The 25,400-nt window shown below is 43.5% G+C and overlaps 1 protein-coding gene and 1 long non-coding RNA gene across 5 annotated transcripts in view; both read right to left on the reverse strand.

Annotated features, from left to right (window-relative positions):
* The window catches only part of SPMIP2 (sperm microtubule inner protein 2), a 125,323-nt gene that overhangs the window by 32,759 nt on the left and 67,164 nt on the right, over positions 1-25,400 (reverse strand). For 3 of the 4 annotated variants that reach the window (XR_012006211.1, XM_072773787.1, XM_072773786.1), the window contains exon 4: positions 6,213-6,402. Coding sequence is in view for 3 of the 4 variants with exons in the window: in XM_072773787.1 (XP_072629888.1) it covers positions 6,213-6,402 (190 nt within the window). In the remaining variant the exon portion in view is untranslated. Of the gene's footprint in view, positions 1-3,695; positions 3,993-6,212; positions 6,403-25,400 lie in introns of those variants that run through there. The other variant, XM_072773788.1, reaches the window with a different exon arrangement.
* LOC140602255 (uncharacterized) lies at positions 555-1,733 on the reverse strand. Its single transcript, XR_012005226.1, has 2 exons — positions 1,268-1,733; positions 555-1,120 (listed from the first exon to the last, which is right to left on the reverse strand). It is a non-coding gene; the product is annotated as an uncharacterized lncRNA (long non-coding RNA).

Below are 25,400 nucleotides of genomic sequence, written 5' to 3' on the forward strand. Positions count from 1 at the left end.
TGCACCAGGAGCCTGATGTGGGATTCGATCTCGGGTCTCCAGGATCACGCCCTGGGCCAAAGGCAGGCGCCAAACCGCTGCACCACCCAGGGATCCCTTGCATGACTTTTAAATGTTCTGTTGGACATTCATATGGGTGAAAAACCTGATAATTATCTAAGCAAAGAATTTAATTCTGCTTTGCCTAAAAGCCCAATGTGTTTTTCACATGATTTTAATATATGCGAATTTTCCAAGAATGCCGCCGGTTTATAAATCGAAGGAAGATTGTACTTTGTAAGATTCAGAATTTTTACAGGAATTAACATAAATTTGGAAGGCAACATTAACAACAGCTACTGTACTAGAATTTAAGTCATCCCTTTATCTGTCTTCATTTATAAGTAGCATTCATGGAGACTATATATAGATGCAAGCCTCTGCCTGCTTCATTTTATTTCTGGTGTTTCAATGTCTCCCTGTTAAAATACATTTTAATGTTATTTTTTAAATAGTACATGTAGGGCATTATATTGGTTTGTTTGAATTACGTGTGTAAGGAGGTTATTTATGAATTTTATTTTAGGAAAGTAAAGGGCATTATATAATATTTGCTATGTAAAGGATGAGATCATATATCTATAGTCTCGGGGTAAAAAGGTTTTAAGTAGAACTTTGTAACATACATAATACCATACTGAATTATGTTGTCATAATTAGGACTGTAGGGGGAAGTAACATTAGGTATTTCAAACTCCTTTCTGGGTTAAATGAAAATTTCAAAAGCGTTTTCCATATTCCCTCAAGCAGCTTCAAAATCATGCCATTGATAAAGAATTTAAACACACATACACCCCACGTTGCTTTTTTCACTCCCTGGTGCCGGGACAGTTTTGACCCAGTTTTGACACCTGAGTGAGGCAGGTACCGTGATGGTTACTTTATGTGTCTAACTTGGTTAGGCCTTGGCACCCAGGTACGCGGATCAAACCCCAATTGTGGAAGTTGCTGTGAAGATATTTTTTAAAGCTTGGTTGAAACATCACCTCCTTTAATCCTTATCCATCCACTCGTGCATCCAACAAATCCCGGGTGCTGGGCACCGTCCAAGTGCACAGGATATTGGTGGAAAAAGTCCGAGCTGAGGGCGCAGGTGTGGAAGGGGGCGCAGAGTTACGACAAAGCACCCCGATGGCATCTGGGCCCGAGCCAGCTACCTGGGGACCCCCCCACCGGTGGAAGACAGAGGGGCGCCCCTGGTGGCCGGAAGGGAGGGTAGGGTGCTCACCACAGGCTCCAGCGTCAGGTGTTAGGACCTGGTTTCCAGCGAGCAGGTGAAGGTTCGGGGAAGTGACAAAACGCTGCTTCTACTTGGGGGCCGACTGCCGCCGACCACTCAGCAAAGTGACCTCTTGGGGTCCCGCTGACCTCCGTGCTCCCCCACGACCACGTGAGCGCGCCATCACCCCGCGCCCCGGGGGCCCTGCTGGAGACGCCGCCGGTTAGCGTGGCCGCGCCCCAGACGCGGGCCGGGTCTTGGGGCGCCTGCCTGGGTTCGAGTCCCGCCTCGGGCTGCCTGCCAGCTGTGTGACCCCGGACGAATTCCTCGACCTCTCTGGCCTCGGGGGGTTATCCCGGCCGTGGAGCGGGGGCCCTAACCGCTGCTCCAGGGGGACGGGGCCCCCGGGGGTGCGGACGGCCGCGGCACAGCGCCTCCTGCCGGCCGGCCGGACGCGGTGCTCTCCCCGCGGGGTGCGGGGCTGCGGGGCTGCGGGGCTGCGGGGCCTCGCCGCTGACCTCGGGCTTGGCGGAGACCCGCCGCGGAAGGCCACAGGCGGCGCCCGTGGGGGGGGGCGGTCCGGGAGCTCCCCGCGGGGTCGGGCGCTCCTGTGGCCGCGCAGCCCTCACGGACCCTCTCACCCACAGCCCCGTCCTCCCGTCCTGTCCTCCTGTCCCGGGCCGGGGGCTGTGCGTGCGTGTGTGCGCGTGTGCTGGGCCTGGCCTCCTCCGTGCCAGTCCTGTCCTGGGCCGGGAACGAGCGTGCAGGCGTGTGCATGCGTGTGCGTGCGTGTGTGTGCGCGCACGCGTGGGTGTGTGCACGCGTGGGTGGTGGGCTTGGCCTGCCCCAGCGCCTCCCCCACCCCCGCCGGGCCTCTCCCACCCACCCGCCTCCGCGCAGCCGCGGGCGGAGCTCTGGGAGCGAAGCCTGTAAATGAGCAGCTTGAACGGCTGGAGACAGAGGCCCGGCGGGGAGGGGCTTCCCCCGCCAGACGGCCCCGGGCTCAGCCTCCGTCCGGGCTCCGCCTCCGGCCTCCACCTCCGGCCTCCACCTCCGGGCTCCATCTCCGGGCTCCGGCCTCGGGCTCCACCTCCGGGCTCCATCTCTGGGCTCCGGCCTCGGGCTCCACCTCCGGGCTCCGCCTCCGTCCGGGCTCCACCTCCGGGCTCCGGCCTCGGGCTCGGGCTCAGGCTCCACCTTCGGGCTCTCGGCTTTGGGCTCCACATTCGGGCTCCATCTCTGGGCTCCGGGCTCGGGCTCCACCTCCGGGCTCCGGCCTCGGGCTCTGGCTTCAGGCTCCACCTTCAGGCTCCACCTTCAGGCTCCTGCCCTCGGGCTCCACCTCCAGGCTCCGGCCTCGTGGCGGCCCCGCGCCCCGCCCCGCCGCCCCCGACGGCCCACGTGCCGGCGGCGCTCTTCGGGCCTCGGCGGCGAGCACCCCCGGCGGGCACAGGGAGGGCGGCAGTGAGGGCCGAGCCCCGGGATGGCGGCAGGAGGCCCCCGGCCGAGCGAGCCCCCCGCGCCCCCGGGCCGCGCGCCCGCCTCGCTGCGAGCTGTGGATCCGCAGCCCCAGGCCTCCCTGGCGCCTCCGCGCTTTCCCGGGGGCGGGGGCGGGGCGGGGGGCTCCGGGGGTCCCGGGGCGCCAGGGCATCACCCCCGCCCCTCTCTCGCCTTCTTTCAACCCCTCATTTCGCCCTGAGTCACGCAAACGCCTGGAGCCCCCTCCCTGCGGCATCAGGCGGCGCCGATCCGTCAAGTCCCTCCAGGATCAAAGCGTCCTACGGTCACTTGGTTGGGAAGCCCGCCCGGGGAGTGAGCCGCCGCCCCTGCCCCTGCCCCTGCCCCGGCCCAGGCCCCTGCCCAGGCCCCCCTGTGCGGGCTCCGACTGCAATCCCGCGTCCGGCCCTCCAGGGCGCTGCCACCCAGGTGCTGCCCCGGGACCCCGCTTTGCCTGGGGGTTCCGCAGGGACATGGATCCAGCTGAATCGGGACCTGCCCTTTCACTGGATCCCTACGTGATTGATAAGCATGTTAGAATTTGAGAATTACTGCCTTTGGACTCGAGGTGAGTGAATGGACGGTGAGGGGAAGGATGGATGCACCAGTGCGCGCCTCGGCATGAAAGGAGGCAGCGAGAACCTCTGCAAGCCAAGGAACCGGGTGGGAACGGACGGTGTTAAAAGTATCTGGCATACGCGTAAACTTGACAACACTTAAGTGGCCATTATTTAGGTGGGGGGAAAAGTGAACCAAAAATCAAGAAGGGACAATAACATACACTAGAAGATAGGACTTTACAAAAGAGAGATTTGGGGGAAATACAGTGGAAGAAGTAGTTTAGAAATGTACAGGATTTGTGAGCATGTTGTTTAGGACGAATGAATACAAGAAGAATACACACTGTTAAACATAAATCGCACTTTTAGAAACACTGTGATTAATAAGCTCCAAACCTAGGTTTATAAGGTCCAAACTCAAGAATGGGACTATAAGATATCCCCACTTTCAACCACATGTCTTCAATGAGAAGGATTTCCCACAGATCTCTCCCAACTCCATCGAATCACTATTCACTCTATTGAGGCTGCTTTCTGTGTGTGGTTTGGATTCTTACAGCATAGGAATGGAAAATGTGCTGGCGTCCCAGGTAAGTATAGTCGTGGCAGCCACTCGTTGGTGGCTGGTGTAAAACATTGTGTTGGAGGCTTTACACACATTGTATTTGCTTTGGAACCTGTAAGAACAGTTGCTTCAAGTTATTTTCCATGAAGAGTTCTATTACAGCGGGGCAGGCTTGACTACTTACTGAAGTATCACCCACAAGCATCCTGTGGGATGGTCCGAAAAATGAACTTAGAGAAAAAGTTCCTAATATGTATCTAGAAACTTAGAAGAAAGCCGAGTGTATGAAAAGAGAGATGTCTCTTTGGATGATACAGTATTTTGTCGATCTCTGGAAGGGAAAACATGTGAGCAAGTGCTCAATTAACCATCAGGGAGTTAAACTGACCTCAGGTGCCTCTGATATGATGCGTTGAGAGTGACACGATATGGCTTAGCTAAGATTCCTGCCAAAACACATAGCCTGAATCTACTCATGAGAAAACATCAGATAAACCTAAATTAAGAGATATTCTATGGAACTGGTCTATACTCTTCAAAGGTGTCAGTGTTATAAAAGACCAAGACTGAGGAACTATTCTAAATTGAAGGAGACTGAAGAGACACGAGGACTAAATATAATACATAGTCTAGATTGGATCCTGGATAAGGAGAAAATACAAAGGACAGTATTGGGTCAATCAATAAAATTTGATTATGAGCTATAGGTAATAATATCGTATCAGTGTTAAATTCCCTGGATATTATCACTGTATTGTGGTTATATGAGAGAACATTTTTGTTCTTAGGAATACACCCTGAAATGTTGAAATGTAAAGAAGAATCATGTCTGCAATTTGCTCTCAAACGATTTGGATGGGATCCCTGGGTGGCGCAGCGGTTTGGCGCCTGCCTTTGGCCCAGGGCACGATCCTGGAGACCTGGGATCGAATCCCACATCAGGCTCCCGGTGCATGGAGCCTGCTTCTCCCTCTGCCTATGTCTCTGCTTCTCTCTCTCTCTCTCTCTCTGTGACTATCATAAATAAATAAAAAAATTAAAAACAATTTGGAAAAAAGTGTGTATATGTGTGTGTTTATGTGTATACATGCGTACACACACATTTAGAAAGAAAACATTAATGCAAATGAACTGGCTGTTCTGAGTGAAGAATATCAGAGTTCACTTTGTACTGTTCTTGCATCTCTTCTATAAATTTGAAATGATTCCAAACTGAAGAGTCTTTTAACAGATTTTTTTTTTTTTTAATGCACAAAAATATCTCAGTTGGGTTTAGGCGAATGATAGAAGGGGGCATTTGGGATCATTTAATCTATGATTGCTCTAATCCTACACAAAATTAGTTCAGTGATGGAAAGTAACTAGCCCAAGCCTGCTCCACACACATTGCAATAAATCATTTCATTTGGACCCAGCCCAAAAATCAGACCACAGAGGAATGTTAGCAGCTGAACTGCTCCCTTTTTAAAAAAATACAAAGTGCCTCTGGGGTCAAGACCTACCAAGGAGGACTTCCATGGCTCCCTCCCAGACTGCTTCAAATAGATATAATTAATTGCTAATGAATCAGATCTCTGGTGACAGAGGGCAAGCAATATTCTAGGGAGTTGGCACGATTCTTGGATGGAGCAAGGAGACTTCTCATGTAGGAAATAGGAATCTCTGAATTAAACCAAGCTATCCCATTCCCTTTCCAGCATGTAGTCATAGTCAATATTGAAATACTGGATGACTACAAAGTGCATTTTGCTGTGGGAATTTGTAAAAGAATCCAGGAAATAGTTATTGATTTGTATATACTTACACATTCTTTACTTGATTCTCATCATCACTTTATTAAATATTCAATACAAATACTAATTCCCCATTTTACTTCTGGAAAACCCATATAGGGAAGTTATGCAACCTGCTCAAGATTTTATAGACAATAATGAGAAACTCTTGAATGTGGAGTGGTATGCTCTTACTCTGCTAACCAGCATGCACGAGTTTTGACAGGGGTTATAGATTTGCCTCTGAGTCACACACTGAGAGCTTTCTCAGGTTTTGCAAATCAAGGAGATGGCTGTTTTCTCCAGGTTTACCCGTTTGAGAAATCAGCAGTTGTAGGGACTGAACTCTACAACCTCTTGTTTTATTTAGCTATAAAATAGGAATAATACCTGCCCGCAGTATGGACATGACATCACTGTTAAATTCCAAAATGTTCTGATAAGTTAAAAGGAGCTGTAAAACTGATTACTAGTCGTATTACTTCTAAATCACATTCTCTAATTCATGTTAAAGTAATTTGATGTTTTCTGTGATGATTCAGAAAAGCAAATGATCGTACCTCCTCCTTTCCTGGCAGCTTGGGCAGCGTAGGTGATCTGGACGCTCTTGGCAACATTGCTGTGCTCTGCCTGACAAGGACAGCTCCCTGGGAATTCCTCTGGTCGGTGTTCTCATAATCACCCATGTGCCAGGCAATAGAACCACGACTGTATTTTCCTTGCATATCCATAATGTAAGGTTTCGGTTGCCTGAAAGTGGAGCAAATTGGTTGGTTTTCAAATTGGGAAGATCTGGAAACAAGGCCACTAGATTTCAGATCATTGAGATGGTCTGTTCCTCTTGTGATCATAGGTGATATTTAGTCATGTGGCTTGGGAAAGCTAAGGACCCGAGCCATCAGCCCGTGTCTGAGAAGCTTCTAGGTTCTGCCAACCCCCGTGGGTGTCTAGCTGGGGAAGCTCAGGAAACTACCTCCCAGGAGAGATACTTATCTAGGAACCTTGTCGATGATTCACCTCTGCATCATAACTGACCCTCCTGTCCTTTAGAGCCACACATGCAAGATGCTGAAGGTGGCATGGCGTGTTCAAACTGAGACCTCCAGTGTTCTGTAGGGCATGGTCTATCCATTTTGAGAGCTTAGGGGAATTCAGAAAAACACCAGATTCATGATTCTAGCCTCTGGGTCTGAACAATATGTTAAAGGAAAGATGGAAGCTTCATTCTCTTTCCCTGTTGAAATCCTTGTCTAGGGTTCCAACATCCCTAAATTAGGATACTGTTTAAATCCTGCCTTCCCGTTATAATGGGCCAGCCCTGGGGGGAAAAAGCAAAACAGGATCATAGGATGGGATTTGCCATCTCATTTGGAAGTCCCTCGTTCTGAAGAGCCCTCTGGGTGCCGAGAGCCTCTTGGCCGCTGAGGCCAAGAATCCTAGAATCTGAGCATTGTGGGTTCCCGGGTTCTTTAGACCAAGATTGGTGGCAGGTGTGCATTCCCTTCGCTCATCCGAGGCCCGCGCGCTTACTTTCTGGGTGGCAGCAGTGCCAGGTGGTGGGACGCAGCAGGAACGGAACGAGGTCTCTATTATCACAGAGCTGACCCACCAGGACGACAGGCCGCCAGCAGGCGGGTAGGCCGGGGATTCGGGGAGTGTCACGAGGAACCCGCAAGCCAGGTAAGGGCGAGAACGTGCCGGGCTTGCTGTTTCCTGGGGGTGGGCTGAAGAGGAGGAGGTATCCCTTGAGCAGGGAGCTCCGTGAAGGGGGAGCTAGCGGTGTGGGGTGCAGGGTGGGGGGTCAGACACCCCCCCCCCACTCCCTAGAAGCACAGAGCCCCGCTGGGCCGCAGCTGCCCGTGGGCTCCACCCCCCCCTGACACCCCGGCCTTCAGCCTCACGTCCAAATTCCTTAGCACAGCGCGCAGGGGGGGCTGCTGCTGCTGTTTGTTTTTCGTCTGTTTTCTTTTTTTAACCGGTCTGCCCACATGGGCCTTTCTGGCCTGAGCTCAGCCCATCCCTCCCTGCAGACTCCCACACAGTGCTCCATTGTGCGCTCAGCCTTCCCCCTGTGAGCCCGCTCAAGCCCAGCCTTTGGCTGCAACTTTGCTTTTGCTTGTAATTCCCTCCCCCTCCTCTCCTGACAAACCGCAGCCGAGGCTTCAGACCTCACCTTTTCTGTGAAAGAAGACTCCACGTTGCTGTCAGGCGGCGCTTTTTCCCCTTTGATAGCACGTTGTATTTTGGCTGCTTTTGTAGAAACGATTAGAATCTGCTTAAATGTTTAGTGCAGAGGGCTCAGGCCCTCGGAACTCAGGGCTCCTCGAAGAGCCCAGAATGTGGCTGATTGATCCGAGGATCCCCAGTGCTCATGACCTGGCCCGACCCAGTGACACTCAGCTAGTCTGTGGTGGGTGGGCTAGCCGGGAAGGCCGGGAGAAGACCAGGCCTGAGTTACTGTAAACGTTCTTTCCCTCCCATTCCTCTCCACTTGTTTGCTTCTGCAGCCTCTTTTTTTTTTTTTTTTTAAGATTATTTTTATTTATTTGAAATAGAGCAAGAGCAGGGGATGGGAGGGAGGGGCAGAGGCACAGGGAGAGGGAGAAGGAGAGGAGACTCCCCACAGAGTAGGGAGCCCAATGCAGGGCTCCATCCCAGGATCCCAGGATCATGACCCGAGCCCAAGGCAGACCCTTAGCCAATAGCGGCCCTTCTGCACCTCTTTTACCCTCCCACTAGGGTCTGGTTTGTCTGAGTGTTGTTATTTATAAACACAGATTAATAGCTGGGAATAATTTCAGGAAAGTTTAAAGGACAAGAGAACTAGTAGGTAGTATGTATGGAACAAGCATTGTTTCTAGTTTATAGTAGCTCGATTAATGATTCATAGGAGAAATATTTCATTAAAATGTGCCACATTTTCTTTAAAAAATAATGTATTACAGCCAAAAGTAGTATTACATGGTATATATTAACTGGGATTTAAATAAAAACTTGAAGAAAAACTTGAAATAAGTTAATAAAAATAATTATAGAAGTAATTATACTTGAAAAGGAAAGTCCTTGCACGTAGTCAGATATTTTATAAGCTTCTATTTTTAAATTCTGAACACCCTATGTCCCTGAATCTTGAATCTCCAGGAACAGTGGAAAGCTAAAAATTAGTTGTATTTCAAAGAGTTAAAAAATCTTACAAAAATAATAGCCATATCAACTATGGAGATTTACACACAGTATATTGAACTTACAACTGAGCCACAAAGGTCAAAAGTGGTAGATCAAGGAGCAGAATGAATTGGAGCATAAATCCTAGGCCATCAGCAATGATTTGATGTTATACAAACACACACACACAGATAAACAACAAAATCAAATATTCTTAGTATAACAATCTTACTATTCTTATGTTAAGTAGATCCTTAAGGGTCAGATTTTTTTCTTTTTGAAGTACTTCCAAACTTACAGAAAAGTAGAAACACAGTACAAAAGCTTTTATGCCTGAACAGCTTGAAAGTACATAACTGACATTATATCCATCATCCTCAAATACTTGTGTGTTAATTCCTACAAATAAGGACATTCTACATAATCTCAATATAACCATTTAAGTCATAGAAAGTCAGCACAAGTAATAAAAGCAACAAGAGACAAATGGGATGATACCCAACTAAAAAGCTTCTATGCAACAAAAGAAGCCATCAACAAAGTGAAAAAGACAATCTACAGAATGGAAAAATTTGTTTGCAGACCATGTATCAGCTAAGGTATTAATACCCAAAACATAAAATTCATACAACTCAATAGCAAACGACAACAAATAATAATCAAATTTAAAAATGTGCAAAGGATCTGAATAGACATTTTCCCAAAGATACACGAATGGCCAACAGGCACATGAAAAAATGCTCAACATCACGAATCATTAGGGAAATGCAAGTTAAAGCCACAATGAGACATCCTCTCATGTCTGTCAGAATGGCCATGATCAAGGCGATGGGTAATAAATGTTGGTGTGGATGTGGAGGAAGAGGAACCCTTGTGTACTGTTGGTGGGAATGTAAATTAGGACAGCTACTATGGAAAAGAGTATGGAAGTTCATCAAAAAATTAAAAATAGAACTACCATATGGTCCAGCACTTCCATTTCTGGGAGTATTTCCAAAGAAAACAAAAACACCAACTCAGGAAGATTATCTGCTCTCCTATGTTTACAGCAGCATTATTTGCAACAGCCAAGACATGGAAATAATGGCCATCGGTGGTTGGAGGAATAAAGAAGTTGTGAGATATATATAGTGTAGTATTCTTCAGCCATAAAAAACGAGGAAATCCTACCATTTGTGACAACATGGAAGGGTCTTGAAGTCACTCTGCTAAGTGAAGTAAGTCAGACAGAAAAGACAAATAATGTATGATCTCACTGATAATGTGGAATCTAAAAACAAAAACTACCAAACTCATAGAAAGAAACAAAGAAATCAGACTTGTAAGCAGAGGCGGGAGTCGAGGGGAGGAGAAATTGGTGGAAAAGGAGTCAAAAGTTATAAGCTTCCCGTCACAAGATAAAGAAGCACTAGGGATGTCATGTGCACCAGGATGATTATAGCTAACACTGCTGTGTGATGTAGGGGAAAGCTGTTGAAAGAGCAAATCCTAGGAGTTCTCACAATTTTTCTTTTCTTTTTTTTTTTTTTTTTGTATCCACATGAGATGATGGATTTTAACTAAACCTACTTGGTAATCCTTTCACAATATATGTAAATCGAACTATTGTGCTTTACATCTTGAATTTATGCAGGAATGTATGTCAATTATTATTCCCCAGTAAAATTTTAGAGAAAAACAGAGGAAGTCAGAAAATTAACATGTTTGTGTTGCTGCTACCCAATCCTCAGACACCATTCAAGCTTCCCAATAATGCCTGTTTTGCAAAAAGCTCCATTTAAGAATCACACATTGCATTTAGTTTTCTCATCTCTTTAGTCTCCTTAAATCTGGAACACTTTCCCAATCTTCCTGCAACTCTCACGGAGCCCTGATACCTTGGAAGAACACAAGCCAGTTATTTTGTAGATGTCTTCAATTTGGGATTATCTTCTATTTTCTCTTGATTAGATTCAGGCCATGCACCTTCGGCAGGTATAACACAGAATGACAATGGTGTGACGTGTCCCATTATGAGCAAGGTTCACGAGGGTCATTTGATTCGGGTGGTATCTGCCAGGCTTTTTTGCAAAATTGCTTTTCCCATTGGTTGTTAGTATTTTGTGAGAAAATATTTCCAAGTTATGTAAAACCTTTATTCCATGTCAAATACTCAATTAATTAATGAACATCAGTATGGACTCATGATTTCCTATTTTATGCAATGGGCTATAATCCATTCATAACATTCATTTTGATGCTAAAGGTGTCCCAGATTTGGCCAGAGGGAGCTCTTTCAATCTTGCTTCTGTGCCCTTTGGACTGCCCCCATCATTCTTTGGGCACTTACTGTTTAGCACAAAAAGATGTTCTGGGTTCATCTTTCCGTTCCCCAGCCCTGCAAAAAATCCATTTCTTGAAGGAATTCTGTTTCCTTTTAGTGGAAAATGGTTTTTAGAAACCAAGATTGAGGTGGTAGGCATTCCTCTCAGTGTTGAGATGTCACTGACACACAACCTTCTCAGCATTACCCAGGGCTTATTAGGGGGTTTATTCTAGTTTTCTCCCATTCCATATTTGCAACTCTCTTGTCCCACAGTGAAACACCTGATTCCCATTTTATGTATTTACTTATTTGATCAGTCTTCCTGTTGATAACCAATGTCTCACTGATACCACCAGCCCCTCCACCTTACGCGTGTTCTCCTCACCCCATTTGGGATCCAATACCCCAGCCCAGGATGCCCTCTTGCAGTCTTTCTCTCCTTACTCTGGAGTACTACAGTTTGTCTCATCATTTTTTGTTAAAAGAATAATGTTTAAATAAAATGTGTCAATTCTGGAAATGAGATTTCTTTCTCCTCCCTAGGCATGGTGTTGCTGTTTATTGATTTTGGTGGTTGTTTAATGATTTTCCTGGACTAATTATCTAAATTTTGTCATATGTGCCTCCTGAATTTTCTGCTTGGTTAGCTTAGTGGCGGCTAATGACTGGATAGAAATTTCTTTTTTTTTTTTTAATTTTTTTAAAAATTTTTATTTATTTATGATAGTCACACAGAGAGAGAGAAAGAGGCAGAGACACAGGCAGAGGGAGAAGCAGGCTCCATGCACTGGGAGCCCAACGTGGGATTCCATCCCGGTCTCCAGGATCGCGCCCTGGGCCAAAGGCAGGCGCCAAACCGCTGTGCCACCCAGGGATCCCTCTTTTTTTTTTTTTTTTTAAAGATTTTATTTATTCATGAGAGATACAGAGAGAGAGAGAGAGAGAGAGAGATGCATAGACACAGGCAGAGGGAGAGGCAGGCTCCATGCAGGGAGCCCAACGTGGGACTCGATCCCGGGTCTCCAGGATCACACTCCGGGCTGCAGGTGGCGCTAAACCGCTGCGCCACCAAACTGCTGCGCCACCGGGGTTGCCCCCTGGATAGAAATTTCTTACAAGGTCTCAAATCAAGATGCTTTCTGGTCTTTGTGTGTGTTGAAGCATACCTTCAATGCTCTGGCAGGCAGCTTACAACTCCACCTTAGCCTTCATTTCCTGCTTGCATAGAGCTTTCAAAATTAGCCAAAGGTTAGAGATTAGGACTTTCTCAGTTTTTTTTTTTCTGAGCATGTGCACAGCACTGCACATGTTCATAGCTTTCTCGATTTCTAGGAATATGTTGGAGCCTTTCAAAATCCCCTTCGGAAATCTCATTTCCCAGTTTCTCATTTTAAGGTTTTTAATCTGCTCCTTCTTTGCCCCAACTGGTGTCCCCTCAGACACCTGTGGTATTAAACAGTTGCTGCTGATGATTTTCGATCATCATTTGATGATGAATGCTCATGAGATAGAGCTATTCACGCAGAGTCTGGTCAAATAATGGCAAGCCCTAAGAATGGAGTTTTTTCCAGGGATTTTCAGGATGGATCAAATGTGACATTTCTCTGAGCATGAGTCTTTTCAAAGAGCTTTAAACCCATGTTTCTCCTCCAGTGACTAATAGGCTGGTAGTTTTCACAGCTACTATGGTTGTGAGGCTCTTGGTTTTTTCAAGGCAACCATGGGGCTGGGAAGGGAGGATGGGAATAGAGCAATTTATTTATTTTATTCTATATTAAGATTTTAATTTTAATTCAAGTATAGCTAACATACAGTGTCTATTAGTTTCAGGTGTACAGCATAGAGATTCACAATTTTATACATTACTCAGTGCTCATCATAAGTATACTATGATATCCCCATCACCTATTTCCCCCATCCCCCCATCCTCCTCCCCTCTGGTAACCATAAGTTTGTTTTCTATAGTTAAGAGTCTGTTTCTTGGTTTGTCTCAGGAGAATAGAGCAATTTAAATTTAAAATGCCCAAAGATCATTGTTCTTTCTGAGATTGGGTGATTTTTCTTTAATAAATGCTTCATGGATTGTTGGAGGCATTTGTTTATTAACTTCCAATGTTTTAAAAAAATTAGTTTTGATAGTTTTTGCCACTGTTCTAATTTCTTCTTGGAGAGCATATTTTTGGAGGTCCTTACTGCACCATTCCTAAAGTGCTTCCTAAACTAAATCATTTTAAAGTGTAATGGAGACTCACTATTTAAGGAAATATTGCCTGTGTCTTCTGTTTCCACTTCTTCATTTGCACCTCCTCCATATACTGCATTCTGCTTTGTGTTGCCATTACTTCATTGTGATGATTCTTACCTCGGCCAACAGCAACCTCCTTTCCATCTGCTAAATCAAATCATCTCTTTTCAGACTTTCTAGTATGACTTCCCAGAAGCATTTGCAATTGTTGACATTATCCTCCTCCCACTTTTCCACTTGGGCTCTTAAAGCTTTTTATGTCTCTCCTCTTCTCGTTTTACTTCATCTATATTTCTTTTAGAAGAATCTTATTTTTTGCTCCTTTATCATTAGTATTCTCCCAGAATCACATCCATGATTCTCATCTCTTGGTGTACTACCACCCGTCTCCAAACCAGGGAATAGCATTTACATCCAGTGATCCGACTAACATCAATATACTGATATTTAAAATTTCTACTGTCACCTCTATAACTTAAACACAAATTCCAAACTCCTTACTGATCATAGTACCGGGTTATCTCATAGCTGGTAATAATTCCTAGCATTCATGAACATATATGAGCTTCCAGACACTATACTAGTTGCTTAATATGTATTACTTCTAATTTTCATAATAATCCCATATGGTAGCTATCATTTTCTGTGTTTTTACAGCTGAGGTTAGATTGGTTAAGTAATTTATCCAAGATCAAACAGTTAACAAACAGTAGAGCTGGGACTTGAACTCTTGAACTCAGAGTTGTTGGATTCTAAACTTATGCAATCTCTCTCTTTTTTTTTTTTAATTTATTTATTTACGATAGACAGAGAGAGAGAGAGAGAGAGAGAGAGGCAGAGACACAGGCAGAGGGAGAAGCAGGCTCCATGCTGGGAGCCCAATGTGGGACTCGATCCCAGGTCTCCAGGATAGTGCCCTGGGCCAAAGGCAGGCACCAAATCACTGAGCCCCCCAGGGATCCCCAACTTATGCAATCTCATCTGTAAAATAGGAATACTATTATAATACTCCTTTTTATGAGAGTTACATGAATTGATACTTATAAAATGGCATTTAACACTGCATCTGGCCCATGGTAAAAACTTAATAAGGTGTTGGCCATTTATTGCCTCTCAACTCATCTCCGCATCCATATGTCCTATCCCCCACTCAAATACCTCCTCCTTCCTATATTCCTGTTTTGGTCAATGACATAACCAAATACCCAGCCGCTCAGAAGAGACCATCAAAATTACCTTTGACTTTTACATCTCCTCCATTCCTCCACATTTAATTGGTTGCCAAGTCTCACTGAGTCTTTCTCGAAACTATCTTGCATTCCCACCTCTATCATTCTGGCTCCTTTCATTGTGATGATTACAATTCACTAAACTTGTCTTCCTTCCTTCGGTCTCCCCATTTTCTGTTCCATCCACTCAGCAAACACTTTTCTACACCCATACTGTGCCAGGTACCCTTTCTAACACACAGATTTGATGATATCACTTCCCTACTTAAAAACATAAAAACAACAGTTTGTTGCCTACAGAATTAAGCACAAAATCTTTAGCATGGAATTTGAAGCACTACACAATCTGGCCCTTGTACTGCGATTCCAGTCTTGCCTCCCACCACACCCCTAAACCAGTACCCTGTTTTAGCTACACCAGACTCCCAGTCACTTCCTCGGCACATCATGAAGGTTTACTCCTCTGTGCCTTTGCTTATGCGATTCCTTATGGCTAGGAGTTCCTTTCCTAGCTCCGCTTCTACGCCCTCTTTTTGATTTCCCATGCAGCCTTCATAATGCAGCTTGTGTTACCTCTCCTGCAAAGCATTGCTGAATAACTGCCTGGCCTTCAACAGCGGGCCACAGTCATGCCCTCCTTTGTTCCCCTTACACTACTATGCTGTTCCTACCTATTATACTTGGTGTCGTCATGGTGACTCTAAGTAAATCTGTAAGTAAAGGGAAGGAACTGTTTCTTACTTTTTTGTTTTCAATGTCTAGCAGAGTTCCTGACACAAAACATGTTTGCAGTCAATTTTGTTTGCTTGCTTCTATATATAAAGAAAATGCTTGGGATCCCTGGGTGGAGCAGCAGTTTAGCGCCTGCCTTTGGCCCAGGGCGCGATCCTGGAGACCTGGGATCGAATCCCATGTCGGGCTCCCGGTGCATGTAGTCTGTTTCTCCCTTTGCTTATGTCTCTGCCTCTCTCTCTCTCTCTCTCTCTGTGACTATCATAAATAAATAAAAATTAAAAAAAAAAAAACTTAAAAAAAAAAAAAGAAAATGCTTTGTCATTATCTCCAGCAAGAGGGTCTATGACGGTACATGATAGATGGTTTGGAGTGAGGTGGAATTGATTTTAAATTCATACTCTCCCGGGGTACCTGGGTGGCTCAGTGGTTGATTGTCAGCCTTCGGCTCAGGACGTGACCCTGGGGTTCTGGGATCGAGTCCCACATCAGGCTCCCTATGGGAACCTGCTTCTCCCTCCACCTGTGTCTCTGCCTCTGTCTCTCTGTGTCGCATGAATACATTAAAAGAAATTATACTCTCCTTTTGCTATTTGAATTTTTAAAACTGGGAGCATATATTATTTTTATAATAAAACATGTCTGAGTTTTCCTTAAAAAATTGTTGGTGACTTGGAAAATGACCCAAATTTTCCTTGCAGCCTGGACAACAGAGAGATGGGCTGAGAAGATAAAACAGACTTTAGTGCTAAGTTAGGAAGTGACTGGCTGAGCCTCACTGACGTAACTGTCTAAAGCTGTTGGGACAAACAAATGTCATTTAGACACTTCTGCCAGAGAAAAAACTCTGGATAGACAGGACAGGGCTCTGCTAGGGGCGGAGCTCTGCTTGGTCTTCAGGGTTCCCGCCTTTTGTGACTAGAGTTGGACCTGTAGGAGACTCCGGGGCAACCACTTTGCTTCATGACCACACAAGTCAATGAAGTCTCAGTATGTTGGTGAAATAACCAGCCTGAATTAATATGTTTACTTCAATGGATCAAAGTAGCTGGTTATTCTGGAGATTGACTACCCAGCATCAGTCTTGCCCAGGAGCAAAACTTTTTCCACTATGTGGACATCTTTTGGATTCCTTCTGGTTGGCTAAAAATAGTGCTAATAAGTGGTAAAATTATGGTCTTCTGGATTCCACAGTGAAGGAAACAAATTACTGACTGTTTGGGTTCCAGTGAGTCAGTCTGGTCGCCTAATATAGACCCAGAAAACAGTTATTCACTTGAGTCTCAAGTAGAGAAGTATGTGGAAACTTCCCTTGAGAGCCTCAGGATTTTCCATACAGTGTCCTAGAGGGATGGAGCTGTGCCTATCTAGCCTGGGAGGAGACCGGGGCTGTATCTGGTCAGCGTATATGGTGACTGGAAAGCAGGTTGACCTATTTTCTGAGCACGCTAGTTACCTTAAATGTTTGCTTTCTCACAGTGTCATTGATTTCTGCTCTTTCTGTTTCCAGAAGTACTCAAAAGCCGTTGATGGCACATGGAAATTTTTAAGAAACACATTTAGAAACCATTTGGCAGGATCTCTGCTTTCTGGGAGAACAGGCCTTCTTTCCCTGTTATTTTCTCTTTGGAACATTTGCAAGAAAGTAAGACCCCTCTTTTTGAAAGATCTTTCTGAATTTATGGTGTCATCTATACCTAAGGTCGGAATCTGCCAAGGAATTACCATTAGGGCTTTAAAGATGTTTTTAATTGTATTTTTCCTTTTCTGAATTGGCTTTCTACATAGATGGAGTGGGTGTTCCTGCTGACACAGGCAGCCACATATGTCGTGTGATTTCAGAGACACCAGCTGCCTGAGAAAATGCTCCCTTCGACCCTCCCTTGCTGTTTCCTTTTATTCCACAACCAGAGACCCAGGCTTCCAGTGCGTATGTTCAGGGAGAGGCACTAGAAGGCATTATTACCTGGGCCTTCCGGAAAGAACGGATCTTGAAGAGGCAGTACCATAAAGGAGGAACTGAGGAAATTGGGGTGTTACGGGTCAGCTTTAGCCATATCCTCATTTAGTTAAGTCCAACCTTCTTTTCTTTTCTTTTCTTTTCTTTTCTTTTCTTTTCTTTTCTTTTCTTTTCTTTTCTTTTCTTTTCTTTTCTTTTCTTCTTCTTTCTTTCTTTCTTTCTTTCTTTCTTTCTTTCTTTCTTTCTTTCTTTCTTTCTTTCTTTCTTTCTTTCTTTCTTTCAAGATTTTATTTATTTATTCCTGAAAGAGAGAGAGAGAGGAAGAGACGGGCAGAGGGAGAAGCAGGCTCCATGCAGGGAGCCCAATGTGGGATTCGATTCCGGGTCTCCAGGATCATGCCCTGGGCCGAAGGCAGGTGCTTAACCACTGAGCCACCCAGGCTGCCCCCGACCTTATTTCTTAAACATTGATCTTCCTTCTCTCCCTGCCCCTATAGAATCATGCACAAATGACATTCTGTCTTGTTTTCAAAAGACCTAATCTTAATCCTCCAGGTTAACACTTACTTGATCCTAGATCAACAGCTGTCATAGAGCTGATTAAAAACATGGCATTTTCTGGGTTAATTTATATTTGAGTGAACAAAATGAATGTTCAATATATATACAGAGAGAGCAATTATTAATAGAGAAAAATTTAATGCTGATAGAATTTACCCTAGGTTAGCTGTTGCCCAGGAGATTCTTACTGACTGAAAAGAAAAAGAGACTTATGAAAGAAGCTAATTTTTAGTAATTCATATCCAAAGGAGCTTATAGAGATTTATCTGGAAGGCATATGTCATGCTTACTTATTTCATGTTCTGTCTTCAGGATACTAGGAAAATTGAGGTGGTAACGTAACCTATTTAAGATAAATATCCAAAGAAATATTCAACCGGATGATTAGGACAATTTGAGGTGATTTATAGCATCGAAGATCCAGAGCTATTTATCTGCTGATCCTGTCCTTAGACAACTAGAGTCCTAGCTAGAGTTTATTGACTGAATACCTAGTGTGTGTGTGTGGCAGTGTAGCAGGTCCCCGGGGCGACCATACAGAAAGCTGACAGTGTATGTAAAAGCACACATGGCAGGCTAATGTCCATCCGTATATGAATAAACAATTGCTTATTTACTGCTGTACCTGTAAAGGAGTAAAATGGTTACTAAGAAATTATTTAATTACAATAAACTTCATGATGAAATGTAGAAGACAAATTTTTGTACTTGTTTGAATCTTTTACTCTTGCTAAATAGTTTTCTCCTTCCTCGAATAGCAAAAATGCCTACGATCAGTTTCATGCCATTAATAATTCAAACACAAATTTATTAAAGGGGTCTGCGTGTCTATGGGCACAAACCATTTGCAAAGTAAACGGGATTATTTAAATTTATAAACGAAACTGTGTAATTCACACTAGTACGAAACATATACTGTCTCAAGGATAAAAATGAAATTGTTTCCCAAAGGAGTGTTTGGGAAAACACGAGAAGTCTCCCCAAGCTGCCAGTGTATTTCAAACATAAGAATATTGCTTAAGAGCTATTTTTAAAAGACAGAAAGAGATCGCTAACTGTAAGAATATTTTTCTTTTAAGTAGAAAAAGCCCACTCTTAGACTTTCTTCTAGAGGGAGAGCATCAAAGGCTTGTGCAGTTCTGTAAAATTACACACACCATATGCTTCAGACCTCAGATTGTGATTGTTTTGGTTTGATTTATTGTTTTATTTCATAGGAAACACAACCACTTTATTCCAAAGGCTCGTTAAACATTCCACCACTATGCTGAAGTAAAGAATTAATTGAAACAAGAAAGATTTCGCATTGCCCTAAGTGAACACTTTTTCATGACTTTGCCAGATTGTCTTCTCCGAGCTCCAGAATATGAAAAATGCTGTCCTTGCCACAGTGATGTCACCAGCACGTTGCTGGATGCCCTTATGGGTGCCAGCTGGGCTTCCCGTTCCACGGGTTATGCAATCTGAATCAAACATGTTGTCTTCCTGTGCGGAATGACATACTCCAAAAGGTTCCTGTTGCCAAGAGCGTGTGTCCACAATGTAGAAATACACAGAGGTGTTTATTGACTCTCATTCTGTATTTTTAAGTGATTTATATGAAGTGACTCGTGCACATGGCCTCGGAGGCAGCTGTCCAAAATCTTACCAGAAATGCAGCATATTGGATTAAAGAGGGTCACCTATTAGGAATGTCAGATATGATTCCCGAGTTGCTAGAGCTCTGGGAGATTTTATATAAGACATTCGTGAAGAACGTCTGCCAATTTCAGCAGCTCAGGACTTCTGACATATCAAGTCCAGGGCTTCTCTTCATTCTGATGCTTTCTGGCCATCACTTACTTATCTGTGTGAATACCAGAGAATGGCAAGGAGAAGGAAGGAGAGGAACATTTATTTTAGCTGCTTGGCGGCAATCCAGGTGTAGGTTAGTTGGGAGACTCTAACAGTACTGACTCAATTTAGTTTTGGACAAGTTTATCTCTCCAGATGGTGAATCTTGACCTTCATTATCTAAGGAGAAAGTCGATACAATTTCTTTTTAGTTACTCTGGAAATTTGGATATTATACACGAAAATGGACAAAATAGTTTAAAGACCCCTAGGTACCGGTCACCTAACTTTGAACACTTTCAATTTATAGCCAATCTTGAAATTTCATTTCTATCCTACTTATTAATCTCCCCCCACCACGACATCATATCTCTCTGGTATGACTCTCAAAAATTTAAAAATTCTTTTTCTTTAACATAACCACAATGCCATTCTTTCTCAAAAAATTTTAACAATTTCACTGTATATTCAGCATTCAAAATTTTAGTTGCCTCATAAGCACTATATTTTTGAGAGTTAGAAACAGAATCCAAGTAAGTTTCACACCTTGCAATTGATTGATAAATCTTTTGAGTTTCTTTTCATTCATAGGTTCTGTTTCATCTCTTCACTCCTCTTCCTTCTGCATCCCTCCCTACAGCCTTCTCTTCTCTCTCCTCTTTCTAGCTATTTGTTGAAGACACTGGGCCACTTGTCCTATGAAACTTCCCACAATATGTTTTTCTGACATCTCCGTGATGTCATTTAATGTTTTTTTTGCTGCCATCTTATTTCTTTTACATTATTAGTTGGATTTAGAGGCTTATCTAAGTCAGGTTGGGTTTTGGGGGCAAGATAGCTATATTAGTTTGCTAAGGTTTCCATAACAAAGTACCACAGACTGGGTGGCTAAAACAATAGACATACATTTTTCTCACTATTCTGGAGGCTAGAAGTCCAAGATCAAGGTGTTGGCAGAATTGATTTCTGAGGCATCTCTCCTTGGCTTGTAGATGGTCCATCACCTCCCTGTGTCTTCATGTGGTTGTCCGCGCGTGTGTGTGTTCAAATCTCCTCCTACAAGGACGTCAGTCATACTGGATTAGGGCCTAATCTAATGACCTTATTTTAATTTAATTACATCTTTGAAGACCTATCTCCAGATACAGTCATAATCTGAGGCACTAGGGGTTAGGACTTCAACACATTACTGTTGGGGAGACAAAGTTCAGCTCATCATAACTTTCCAGGTGGTGTGCTCTCCCATCAAGAGGTACATAATTCTGATCATTTTTCTTCTGTGATTTTGGTAGCCATTGATGATCGGTCCCTAGATTCATTAATTTCTTAGCGTTTGCAAAGAGGTGATACCCTAATGCTGTTGTGCCTTCTTTATTAGCTAGGTTACTATGATTTTTAAAAAGTCATCTCATCTTCCATTTGGTTTGCAGTGGTACAGTTAATATTAGAAAGGCAAGGTTAATATTTGATTTTTTCCTTTTATTTACCTATTTTTATTTTTAAAATTTTATTTATTTTTTAAAGATTGATTTATTTGACAGAAAGAGAGTGAGCACAAGCAGGGGGAACAGGAGAGGGAGAGGGAGAGGGAGAGGGAGAAGGAGAAGAGTAAGGCTCCCTGCATAGCATGAAGCTTGATCCCAGGACCCTGGGATCATGACCTGAGCCGAAAGCAGACACTTAACTGACTGAGCCATCCAGGTGCCTCCATTTTTAAAATAATGAGTTGACTTATGAAATCCTCCAATGTGGCCAGTTTGTTGTGGTTTTAAAAGTAGCCATTATGAATTCATAAATGTTTGTGTATATGTATATATGTATGTATGATATATATTAATATCTTATGATTATTACCCTTTTCTTCTAGTTATCCTATTTTTGGCCAATGGGACTTTCTTCAAGTTTGGCTCCTAGGTCCCTTAGACAAGACTATAGCAGTTTTGGATAATCTGGTATGGCATGATCTACTATGCTCATGTTTTCCATTTCCTTCTCCAGATCTAGAATCAGCCATTTCTCCAAAAGTCCCAATTCCTTTTAGTGGAAAGAGTATTTGAAGAGTAGAATCTGGGGGTCCCTGGCTGGCCCAGTCAGTAAAGCACAACTCTTGATCTTAGCATCATGTGTTCAAGCCCCACATTGGTTGTAAAACTTACTTATAGATAGAGAGAGAGAGAGAGAGAGAGAGAGAGAGTAGAATCTGAGTAGTAGAGGAACTAACTGAGTTAGTTCCTATGTCTAGGCCTTCAGGGTGAATAGAGCAATGAAAAATATATATATAAACACATACAATCATACATATATGTACATGTATATCTTCCAATCACATTCAGGGTTTATTTTTCAGCTCTTTTATCTTAACATCTGTTATTTCCTTTCTCCCACTCCAGGAATCCTGGTACTCAACCAAACCGGGAATGATTAAATAAGAACTTCACATACTTGCTCATTTGCTTTATCCCACAATACACCCACAATGGAGTCAGAGCAATACCACCAACACTTCCACCAAGCTTTCTGCAGTTCTTTTTGTTCTGGGAACATACCCCACCAGAGATTTATACTCAAATTACTGTGCTTTAAAGTCCCTTGGAATATTTCCTCTCTATAGGTTAAACCATCAACTGGGTACACGTCTAGGTTTTTTTCATATTTAAATTATTTTATAAATGAAAGGTAAAGTATAAGGTACCTTGTAAGATATGTACATGGTTCCAAAGTCAAACCGAGTGTGGAACTAGTATGGTTTTCCTGTTCTTTTCTTGTTACCATGTGCATGTAACATCCAAAACAAACAAACAAACAAACAAAAAGGTTGAGTGGTGTCATGGTAGATTTGCAGGAAGAGGTGAAGCCTGAATCATGTCCTACTGAACAGCTGCAAAGAGTGAATTACATTCTGGGAGAAACTGTCTTGCAGGCCTTAGCTCAGCCCAGTGAAGAAAACATTTGTTCTTCCACCCACCATGTAATTCATCTTTGAATTTTAATGAGTTAGCCTTTGGGCTGCTAGACAGAAAACAAGCTGCAGCATTCTGTAAAATCCTGCCATCTTCATACATTGCTATAGAAGCCAGAAGTGAAAAGCATTTGTCAAATATGTGGTAATGTATCTGAATATGTGAAGCTCCACCTCTGATTCCAACTGATAGCATCTTGGAATCCCACTACAGCAGTTCTAGAAGCTAACTCCTACCCATTCTTCAAGCTCAGGGGACTTTATGGAGCCTTCCTGATCCTCCTTCTAAGTGATTTTTTAAAAAGTTTTTATTTATTTGAGAGAGATAGGAGAGAGAGAGAGAGAGAATGAATGGGATGAGGGGCAGAGAGAGAAGCAGACTCTTCGCTAAGCAGGGAAGCCCCATGTGAGACTCAATCCTGGGACTCCAGGATCATGACCTGAATCAAAGGCAGACGCTTAACCTACTGAGCCACCTGGGTGCCCCTCCCTCAAAGTTTTGCTTCCTAGATACATGTTTTCTTGCACCTTCTAAAATACTCTCTGTTGTAAAAGGCATTGCACTTTGTTGTTACACTTTGTTAAGTATCTAAACACAGCACCAGACCTAGTCAGGCACAAATAGGGAATCAATAAGTACTGATTGACTCAGGATTTCTATCACTGCATCCTAATATCTTCTGGTATGATTATCTGTTTATGTGTCTCTCCCCCCTCATATGATAATTTTCTGAGGGCAGGAATTGTCTTACTTCCTTGGTATTACACTTGTCCGTCATTTGGGTGGAATAAGGAATAGGGTTGAATTAGAATCCTTTAGTATAAATACAAGATGCTCTTGAGGATCATATTATAAGTATGAGGCACCATTTATAGATAAAGTGATGAGGGGAATCCCTGGGTGGCTCAGCGGTTTAGTGCCTGCCTTTGGCCCAGGGTGTGATCCTGGAGTCCCAGGATTGAGTCTCACGTCGGGATCCTGGCATGGAGCCTGCTTCTCCCTCCTCCTGTGTCTCTGCCTCTCTCTCTCTCTCTCTCTCTCTCTATCTCTATCTCTATGTCTATCATAAATAAATAAATCTTTAAAAAAATAAATAAAGTGATGAATAATACACTCAAATTCCCAGGCTACAGCCTGACATCTGTCCCCTCAGACTATATAAACATAGTTCAATGTTCTTGTATAGTTCATTCTGTATTATTTCACTTTAAAAATAGCTGTTTAGTCCATCTTGGATTTGTCTTTTTGTATGTTATGTGGTATAGATGTAATTTTACTTGTTCTAAAAGGTGAACCAGTTGCCTCAATTCCAGTTTTTCTTGGATCCTGCATCAAGGTGGATAACTCTTCCATGGGACATTGGACATCCTTGCTGATATAGAAACGTAGTCTCCAACCTCTGCAGAACAGCAAGGTCTTTACTTATCTTTAGTGCACATCTTCAGTAGCTGCCCTAGACTTTCCTTGTTTTCTCAAGGCTTCTACACATATCTCATTTCCACTATTTTCATCAGTCCTCTAGAGGACAGAGCCTTGCACACTTCACGGACCACTGAATTGTACACTTAAGAATGATTAAAATAGTATTTTTATTATGTATATCTTACCACAATATAAAAAAATCTACACAAAAAAAGACCATGGAGAATACTGAGGCCTATACTCAGGTCTGCACTCCTTCAACTACCACTACAATGCCTACTCCACGCTTACATGTACAAGAACATCTCCACCTACATAGAAGGAAATCCTGTCTCCTTCCTTTTAGTCTCTTGGAATGAGGGGGTTTTTCTCATCTGGATTCTCTCTATTGACCTGGGCCATTGACTCACTGGCTGCATCACCATTTACCCAAGAACATTGCTTCATAGCAGTGAAGCCTTCTCTAGGATAACATTTTTCCTATCCTAAAATAGCCTACAGTTGGCCCATCATCTCTTCTAGTTACTATTTACATTTTCTTTTTTACCTAAAATTTTCAAAACCATGCCTGTACGTGTTGACCCCACTTCATCTCCCATTCATACCTCAACCCATTGCTACTTGAGCTTCCATCCCTGTCCTCCTTCCACTTCTCCCAAATTGTACTGTTTGTTCTAGTCTCACTATGGTTTCTGATGACTTTTGTCTACTTCTTTCAGTGGATATTGTTCAATTCACATCTTATTTCACTTTGGACATCTGATTCCCCTGGTTCTCCTCTGTTTCTTCTATGTCTTCTTTCATGGCTTTTCTCTTTTTTTTCCAAACAGTGAGAGTCTGAATTCCCTACAATTCTGTCTTTATTCTCCTGGTCTTCTATATTTTCATCCACTCATGTTTTTTTTCAGATACAACATAATTATAATGACAGAAAAAGCTCCTCAGCACAGCTCTTCCATGTAGTTTCATATATTTATCTATCTGCTTCTTACTGGATGTCCCACAGGTACTTTAAATCCACCTGAACTCATCATCTCATCACCTTCTTTTCTTTAATGGAGATGCTCCTTCTATGCTCGGTCTGAGTCGGTCTACTATCGGTTCATTCACTTAAACTAGAAATTGGGAGTTGTCACTGCCTCCATTATTACTTTCATCTCCTATATCTGATACCTAAGTCCTGCCAATTTTTTTTAAAGATTTTATTAATTTATTCAGGAGAGACACAGATAGAGGCAAAGACATAGGCAGAGGGAGAGCAGGCTCCTCTCAGGAAGCCTGACATGGGACTCGATCCCAGGACCCTGGGATCATACTCTGAGCTGAAGGCAGACAC

Source organism: Canis lupus, chromosome 13 (genome assembly GCF_048164855.1).
Source record: "Canis lupus baileyi chromosome 13, mCanLup2.hap1, whole genome shotgun sequence".
Classification (NCBI taxonomy): domain Eukaryota; kingdom Metazoa; phylum Chordata; class Mammalia; order Carnivora; family Canidae; genus Canis; species Canis lupus.